General features: G+C 48.3%; 1 protein-coding gene across 1 annotated transcript; it reads right to left on the reverse strand.

Annotated features, from left to right (window-relative positions):
* Positions 1 to 1,069: 1,069 nt before the first annotated feature.
* On the reverse strand, positions 1,070 to 2,701 carry Gpr135 (G protein-coupled receptor 135). The gene is made up of 2 exons (XM_045155580.1): positions 2,272 to 2,701; positions 1,070 to 2,172 (listed from the first exon to the last, which is right to left on the reverse strand). The coding sequence occupies exons 1-2, from the start codon at positions 2,699 to 2,701 to the stop codon at positions 1,208 to 1,210; spliced, it is 1,395 nt and encodes a 464-aa protein (XP_045011515.1). The 3' UTR covers positions 1,070 to 1,207.
* Between the last annotated feature and the right edge of the window lie 6,412 nt (positions 2,702 to 9,113).

Here is a 9,113-nt window from a genome sequence, read left to right on the forward strand (position 1 = left end):
CTTTCAATAATGACAATGGTCATGCTAGCAGAGCAGCCGTCAGCTATTAAAAACACACAAATGTCCAAATAGAGAGAATGTACTCTTAGAAAGTTTTATGTCTAGTCCAAGGAAGTGGCCACTTTTCAAACTACTTTAGAATTCCTCTTTGGAATATCCTTCAAAACCTTAAACAATGCGTGGTCAAACCAGCACTGTATGCATATTTGTTATGCACACATACATACATACATACATACACACATACATAGCATCGCTCACCTTATTCAACCAAATTGACTTCAAGTTACAGTTTTGACTATATCAAAAAAAAAATCAAGTTTACCTCATAGACAAAGTTTTTCTACTATGAAAGTTTTTTTGTTTTTTTTTTTAATATGAAAGCATTCAAAATGGCATTGTAAAAGCTATCAAACAAGAGCAGATTAGAGTAGGGCAAAGTTTCCTCCAAGTTTCTCAACTCAGATAATTTTGGGAATGGAAAAGGGGTGTAGAAGGAACATTAATTTTTATGTGTAATCTTTGCATACTTTTAAGAACCAAATTTCTTTATGTTCCTACTTCTATCTGCCCTTCAGATGGTTGAGTTATATCTAGTAATAAACCACCTTTTCAAAAAATCTGCAATGGATTAAAAATAGAATCTGAATTTAAAATCTCCCTCAAAGATTACAAGGGCAGGGGAGGAGAAATGCACCAATCTACACAAGGCTAAGAATTTTCTGCTCCCAGACCTAAGCACCCAAAGCATGTCAGAGGTGCAAGTTTCCTTGGATGCTGGTGATGTACGGGGGTCCTTCAAACAAACTCCATTAATTCCAAAATTCTATGTATTTGAAAAAAAATACCAGTTGCATTCAATGATTTTTGTTTGTTTCACAGTGTGATTCCTGTAATATGAGCTTTTCAGTGACTGAATTTTATTTTTGTAGGGTTTTTTTTTTATGACACTTACAGTTCACAATGCCTGGTTGTGTGGTTTAAAATTGTTTCAATTTTTCCATTTTCCATTTTTTTTTTTGGCACTTTTAAAGAAAGGGACATTGTGTTTCTTTCACGTTTTTTTTGGGGGGGGGGATGTTAATCCTTTCCTTCTCTCTCTTTAGTTTTAAATGTTTGGGTCTATGGAATCCACGATTCTCTCCAGAATTCTAGGTCATTGAATGAAGGCGATGGGAATTTGCTAACACAAGCCGCAGGCCCCTTCTTAGAGGCTGGTGTCCCTGGCTTCAGATTTAGGCTGTTTGCCCATTGCTGTCACAGGTTCCGGTGGTCCCTCCCGGCAGAAAAGCACAACTGGATTTTTGCGGGCCCACATGGCCACGTCCCCTCCCACCCCGCCGGCTGTGTTGGAAGAGGACACCCTGCTGCAAACCCCCAGCCTGTTGGCATAGCGGTTTCGAAGGCGATTACGGCTTCTGGCCTGTAGAGCCGCACCCTGGCTGGGCAGAAAAGCGTCCACGTTCCTAGTCCGGTACCCCACTTCGCGGTTGCGTCCCAGAAGCATGGAAATGTTGGGGTTCCGAATGGCATAGATCACAGGGTTGATAGCCCCGTTGGCCCACGTCAGCCAGACAGCCACCACGTTGAGGATCGAGGGCGCCTGCGTGGTCTGGGCCTGCCGGGCGGCTGCCAGCAGCACCAGGCAGCAGTAGGGACCCCAGCAGCCGATGACAAAGACGATCATGATGAGCACGGTGGTGGCCGTGCGCACCTCGCTGAAGAAGCGCAGCACGCGCGCGTAGGTGGTCACGGGCCGCACGCGCACGTCCGACAGGCGCACGGTCCTGCAGATGTGGTAGTGACAGAAGCCCATGAGCAGGAAGGGCAGCAGGTAGCAGGCCACCACCAGCCCCACGCTGTAGACGGCTCCCAGCCGCTCGGGGTCCGGGGAGGTCCGGTAAAGGCAACCGTGGAAGCTCTGGGCGGCCAGGGGCTCGCGCGGCGCAGCGAGCAGCTCCCAGGGCAAGGAGAGGGCCAGCGCCAGCAGCCAGGCTGCGGCCAGCAGCTGCAGCGCCCGGCGGCGCCCGAGCTTCTCCCGCGGCGGCCGCACGATGGCGCAGTAGCGGTCCAGGGAGATGAGCGCCACGCTGAGCGTGGACACGATGCCGAAGCACGAGCTGAAGAAGCGGCTGGCTGCGCAGAAGCCGCGCCAGGGCCCCGCGGCGGCGGCGGGCTCCGAACCCCCGGCGGACGTGGGCGGCGGCAGCGGCGGCGGCGGCGAAGGCGAAGGCGAAGGCGGAGGAGCAGGAGGAGGCGGCGGCGGCGGCGGCGGCGTGAAGAGATCCAGGAAAGCGGCGGGCAGGCAGAGCAGCGCCGTGAGCAGGTCGGACAGCGACAGCGACAGGATGAAGGCGTTGGTGACGGTGCGCAGCTGCCGGTGCTTCACGATCACGCCCATCACGGCGCAGTTGCCCAGGCTAGACAGCAGGAAGATGAGCAGGAGGACCAGCGCCTGCACCGCCACCGTCGCCCCGTGCGACAGCAGCGGCGCCGACCCCGGGCCGGACGCTGGCCTCGCCGCTGCCCCGGTCACCCCGTCGTCGCCGCCCCCGCTCGCCTCGCTCTGGTTGCCCAGCGCCGCCGCGGTCACCAGGGCGCTGAAGGACAGCAGGGCCGCCGTGGAAGTCCCCGCAGGCGAGCCGGACGGCGGCGGGGAAGGAGGGCCGTGTCCGGGGTGCGGGCTGACCGGCCAGGCCATGCTCGCTGCTGGGTGGGCCGGCGGCGGCGGCGGCTCTTGCATGGGGCCCCCGCGGCTCTGCTCATCCCGCACCCCGGGAGGCGGCGGCGGCAGCGGCGGCGCGGAGGAGTTCCGGGCTTCGGCTCGGCCTCGGGCGGTCGCCCCGGGGACCGGGGACCGGCGGAGGAGCCTTGACGTGGCTTCCAGGCGTTGCCCAGGGAACCGCGTGTTTACGCAGGAGCGCGCGGGGAGGGGGGCAGGGGGGAGACGCCTGCCCAGTACCCCAGAAAAGCCCGCCCACAATATCACCCCAGCGAGGTAACCCATTCAGGGGTGTGGGTATCATCAGAATGCCATCCTGCCTTTTGGGTCCCATCACCCTCTCTCGGGGATCGCTGCTGCCAGGCCAGAGAAAGTGATAATGGTCCTGGCATACTAATGCCCAGTTAGTTTCACCAAGAGGTTCAGTCTTGCTTTTCTTTTCTGCCAGGCACAGACGCCCTACAAGGAGGCATGTATGTATGTAGTGTGTGTGTGTGTGTGTGTGTGTGTGTGCGTGCGTGCGTGTGTGTGTGTGTGTGTGGTGTTTTTGGCAAATGCAGGTAGGTAAGGAATCATTCAGACATCTTAAACTTGAGGGCGGAATAATTTAAACCAATGGTTCTAGCATTTGAGCATGCATAAAAACCCAACCCAAAGGGCGCGTTAAACATCAGTTCAAGTTGTGGATGAGCTCATCTGAGGTAGGGTCCAGGAATTTGCATGGGTGATAAGGATGTGATCCAAGGACCACTCTTTGAGAATATTCCCTGGCTGACTGCCAGTGTTGCTGAAGTCCGAGGAGCTAGCATGTAGACCTTGGAGGTAAGAGATCATCTCAAGGGCGACCACAGAACTTTACAGTGGCTGGTAGATGGGAAGGGGAACAGGGATTTCTGGAATGTACTATGTATGGAATCTAGCCAGGCTGTCATCACAGACGCAGCAAAAGGTAACAGACCCGGAGATAAGGGAACAGCAAAACCTCAGCTGTCTACGAAGGCTGCATCTCAAGATTGCCATCTTTAAGGGAAACAGTGTGATTCAACCCTCAGGTTAACCCTGGGCTCCTCTCTAAAAGCAATGGTTTGCAAAGTGGGGGCCCTGGACCACCAGCAACAGTATGACTGGGGAACTTTCAGAAATCCCAATTTTCAGGCTGGAGAGATGGCTTAGTGGTTAAGGCGTTTGCCTGCAAGGGAACACATGCACCTGGAGTTTGTTTGCAGTGGCTGCAGGCCCTGGCACACCCATTCTCTCTCTCAAGTAAATAAATAAAAGAAAGAAATGCCTATTTTTCAGACCCCCGCAGATCAGTCTGGTTGTCCAAGGTTTGTGTTGAAGTGAGCAGCATCTGTTCTGCCACAAGGGAAGGGGTCCAGATCCCTGTGTTTCCAGGAGGCCCCCTGGTGAAGCGGACACAGCCCGGCACCAGAGCCTGCTCTGTATGCTTCCGGGTCTGAGACTGGAAGGCAGTGTCTACTGGAAAATGTCTACTGGACACTCCCAGTCTAGAAGTACATTCCTGGAGGTAAACTAAGACTGGGGTTCTCGGACTTAGCATTATAGACATTTTGGTAATCCTCTGAGGTGGGGGCTGTCCTGTGCATTAGGATGTTCAGCAGTGGCTCTGATCTCTGCTTGTGATGTCAGTAACATCTTTTTTCAGGTGTCAGCAAAAATATCTCCAGAAACTTCACAAAATTCACCTCGGGGTACAATCAAGTCCAGATGACAATCACTCAAGACAAAAATATAATTAGTATAGATTCATTTATTTGGCAAGCACAGTCTTTATTGCCTAGTTTTAGGAAACAGCAAATAAAGATCCTAACCCCTAAAGGCTTATAGTCTTAGGTAAACTCAAATATACTACAAAGATAAATGGTTATTTAAAAATGCAAGAATGGGTCTGGCATGGAGGCGCATGCCTTTAATTCCAGCACTTGGGACACTGAGGTAGAAGGACTGCTGTGAGTCCAAGGCCACCCTGGGACTACATAATGAATTCTAGGTCAGCCTGAGCTAGGAGTAGAACCTACTTTGAACACCCCTCAAAAAAAAAAAAAAAAAAAAAAAACAAGTAAGAATGAAGGTTTGAGATGGCTCAGCATTTAAAAGAATGATCAGGGTTCAATTCCCCAGTACTCATGCAAAGCCAGATGCACAAAGTGGTGCATGCACCTGGAGTTTATTTGCAGTGGCTAGAGACCCTGGCCTGTCCTTTTTTTTCTCTCTCTTTCAATCTCTCTCTCTGCTGGCAAATAAAATAGATAAATAAAAATGTAAGAATGAAATTCAGTGGTGATTAACTTGCCAGAGTAGGTGATGAAGCCTTTGCACAAAGTGACGTTAGGCTATAGGGCAAAAGGAGGAGGTAGGGAAGGGGAAAGAGAAGTGACATAATGCATGAATGATTAAATAAGTAATTAAAAGCTTACTGAAGCCTTCTTATTGATGAAACAGAAATTGGCTAGGCAGCTTAGGGGTAACACACCCCAAAGTTAATAGCTTTCTCTTGGGTAAGTGCAGAAAATGTTCTTGGTCCTATAGGGGAAAATCTAGGTCATTATACTTTACTACAGGTCAGAAATGTCAGAAGGATCTGGCCTTTTATTATGTCCCCCGTAGGGAATCCTTCCATTCCTTTCCTAGAGAATTAACATCCTGAGAATTTTGCTCTTTTCCAATATTCCTGGCCCCCAGACTCCTGGCATCAGGTGTAAACTGACGAAACCAGCCACCCATCCATGGGGCTCAGAAAACAACAACAACAAAAAAAACCCCATGTAAACCTGGTCTTCTTCATATAGCCACTCCCCTTAAAAATTAAAAACAAACAAACAACAACAAAAAAAAAAGCAGAACTGAGTCTTGAGGTGGGCTTCTCAGACCTACCACTTGCCTCTCTGGGCAACAGCTCCCCCTGCTTCCCTCTCTTACATTCTAGGTCTAAGCTCCCCTTCTCTTGTCCCCCCTAAAGCTCTAAGGCTATAATAAAATCTTTCAGAACGGTATCCTCTGGTCTGTGGATTTCATTCTTTGAATTCTTAAGACAATGATCCGGAAATACCCCAAATTATCAATGTGTTGGCATATAAGGAAAATTCCTGTATCATGAAAGGCCCAAGTGCCATACATTGGAAACTGAATTTCATGGAAGAGGAAGGTAAAATGGAACTAGCTTAATCAAGAGGACCACAGCCAGGTACATAGTTCAAAAAGACAGGTGTGACCTCTCACTCCTGGCCCACTTCTTTACTCGTTTGCATTGCTGTCCTCTCCTCTGATGTCCTTTTTTATTGTTTGCTGAGGCCCCATGCTCTGAATTTCACCTCAAATTCAAGGATTCAAAAACTATGTATTTGTAATCCCACATTATATCCCCATGGGCATGAATGAGACACTGGGAGCCAAGGTAGTGAGTGAAAAAGGGATCATGTATAGAAGGCTAGGGGTAGTAAAAACTAAGGAGCAGTTAAAGGCAGCTGAGCTGGCAGGTGAGTGATACAGTTAAGGCAAGTTGGTCTTCTAAGAAATCAACTGTCAGACTAGAGATGGTTCAGTGGTCAGGGCGCTTGCCTACAAAGCCTAATGACCTTGGTTCAATTCCCCAGTATCTATGTATAGCCAGATGTACAAAGTGGCACATGCATCTGGAGTATGTTTGCAGTGGTTAGAGGCCATGGTGTGCCCATTCTCTCTACTTGCAAATAAGTGAATTTTTTTTTTTCTTTTAAAGAAAGAAATCAGCTGTCCTGTGTTTTGTTTGCTTTGCTTTCAGAGAGGATGACAGGGTAAATTTTCCAGTCTCATTTGTTTCAATGTTGAATGCGTTCTTGAGGTCAGCCTTATTCTTTATGTAAAAAAATGGTCTTTTTATGTATTTCAGAACTAAGAGAAGGTGCTGGGTTGTGGAAACTCATAGATAAGACCAGAGTATAAACAGGTAATTAACATAGATTTGTGTTTTGCTGGGCTGGACAGATGGCTCAGTGGCAAAAGGTACTTGCTGGCAAAGCATGACAGCCCAGGTGATTCCCCAGGACCCACAGAAAGCCAGATGCACAAAGTGGCGTATGCATCTGCAGTGAGTTTGCAATGGCAGGAGGCCCAGACATGCCAATGATCACTCTCTACCTCTCTCTCTCAAATGAATAAATAAAAAAATATATTTTTTAAATTATTAAATTAGGGGCTGAAGAGATAGCTCAGCAGCTAAGGTGCTTGCCTGCTAAGCCTAATGACCTGAATTTGATTCCCCAGTGCCCACATAAAGCCAGACGTAGAAGGTGGTGTATGCATCTGTTTGCAGTGACTGCAGGCCCTGGTGTGCCCATTCTTTCTATTGTGCTCCCCCGTCACACACTTGCAAATAAATAAAATCTTAATTTTTATTTATTTGAGAGACAAAGAGAATGGGCATGCCGGTGTCTCTAGCCACTGCAAATGAACTCCAGATGCATGCACCACCTTATGCATATGGCTTACTTGGGTACTGGAGAATCGAACCTGTGTCCTCAGGTTTTGGAGGCAAGTGCCTTTACTAAGCCACCTCTCCAACCCCAAACCTTTTTTAAAAAAGTTTTGCTACCCAAAGGGTAGCCCCTCCATCTAGCAGCATTAAAATATCAGAAATTTCCCTAATCCCATTTCTAATGAATGAGAATTTGCATTTTAAGCATGAGGAACATAGCCTTAAGGAGGGAGCAGTGAAGAATGTGTGGCTTTTGAAGGCTGGAAGGTGGCTTCACTTGGATGGAGTCTGGAGACTTGGACAAAGAGTGTAAGGGAGGTGGACTCTGGCTCACACAACTGCAGCACTAAGTGGGTACAAATGAGGACTGAGGTCAACCTCATGGCGCCTGGAGTCTCACTGAGAAGCTCTGTGGGAGACCCTGGCACCAAGGGACTAGGAATTCCTGCTCTAATATGCACCACACTGGCCTGGAAGAAGTCAGTGGCAACGGCCATTGTGGATAGGATAAATAAACCCTGTGGTGACCCTTAGACCTGGCAAGTACATCAAGCAGTTTCCAGAGTAATGAAGCAGAAACCAGACAACTGTTGAATAAGCAAATGGCAGGTGAGAAAAACATGCCTGATGAGCAGAAAGCAAGAAATCTACAGAAGCTTGACCACCAAGGAAAGGAGTTAGGGTGACAGCAAGCTAAAGGAGGCACAGGGATGTTTATTTCCTCCTGCTTATGACAGACACATTGAAACATGTATAGGAAGAAGGCTGAGGATGCTTGAAGGAGTTAATTGATGCGGGAAGTCCCTTAGTGAGACAGATCAGGTAGAAGTAACCAATAGCTAGAAGGGGGAACCAGGGGTTCCTTTGAGGAGGTTAGGGTTAGGGTTAGGTTAGAGGAGGTGGGCTTGATCCCTCTAGTGATGCCAAGGGAGGCAGGGCAAAGGACAGAGTAGTTACTTGTGTTGCAGTGACTTGGTTCTGGTTTACATTAGAATTCAGGAGTGACCAGGGAGCAAATCCAGGGTCTTGTGCATGCTAGGACAGCACTCTACCACTGAACGGAAGGCCCAGCCCACTAGTATAATTTTTAATGTTCACAAAATATAATGTCTTTTTAAAGGATTACATATTTTTTGGTTGTGGTTTGCTTTTGGAAGCAGTGTCTCACTCTAGCCCAGGCTCACTAGGAACTCACTTTGTGGCCCAGGCTGGCCTCGAACTCATGGCGATCCTCCTACCTCTCAGTCTCTTGCAGACTGGAATTAAAGACAGGTACCACCACACCTGGCTTAAAACACTACATCTTTATTTCTTAAAATAATGCCCTCAATTTTTATTTGAGAGAGAAAGAGGCAGAGAGATAGAGAGGGAAGGAGGGAAGGAAGGAAGGAGGGAGAGAGAGAATGGGAATGCCAGGGCCTTTAGCTACTGCAAACGAATTCCAGACATGTAGCACCTTGTGCATCTGGCTTATGTGGGTCCTGGGGAATTGCACTTGGGTCCTTGGGATTTGTAGGCAAGCATCTTAACCATTAATCCATCTCCCCAGCCCCAAAGTACTGTAACTTGAACTTCAGCTTCTTACTGTGTATCTTAAAGGTAAAGTGCAGCAGGTTTAGGCATCACAATTTCTAGACTCACAATCTCTAGAATGACCTTAGGAGGGTTACTGAACACTTCTCCCGAGTGTGAGTGGGATCAAAGCTGTGACATCCACAGATGAGGCAGAGTATGTCTGCAGAGACTTATAAAACAAGAAGACCAACTGAAAGTCATCTGATTATTATTATCACCAAGAACTGACAATTCTGAACAGGGTCAGGAAGCCATGAGATAGTGTGTGACATTACAGTAGAAGACAAGTGTGTGGCACATTATGAAATGTAACTTTTAAACGATGTGCTTTTCAAGTTAATG

Source organism: Jaculus jaculus, chromosome 7 (genome assembly GCF_020740685.1).
Source record: "Jaculus jaculus isolate mJacJac1 chromosome 7, mJacJac1.mat.Y.cur, whole genome shotgun sequence".
In the NCBI taxonomy this organism is placed as follows: Eukaryota; Metazoa; Chordata; class Mammalia; order Rodentia; family Dipodidae; genus Jaculus; species Jaculus jaculus.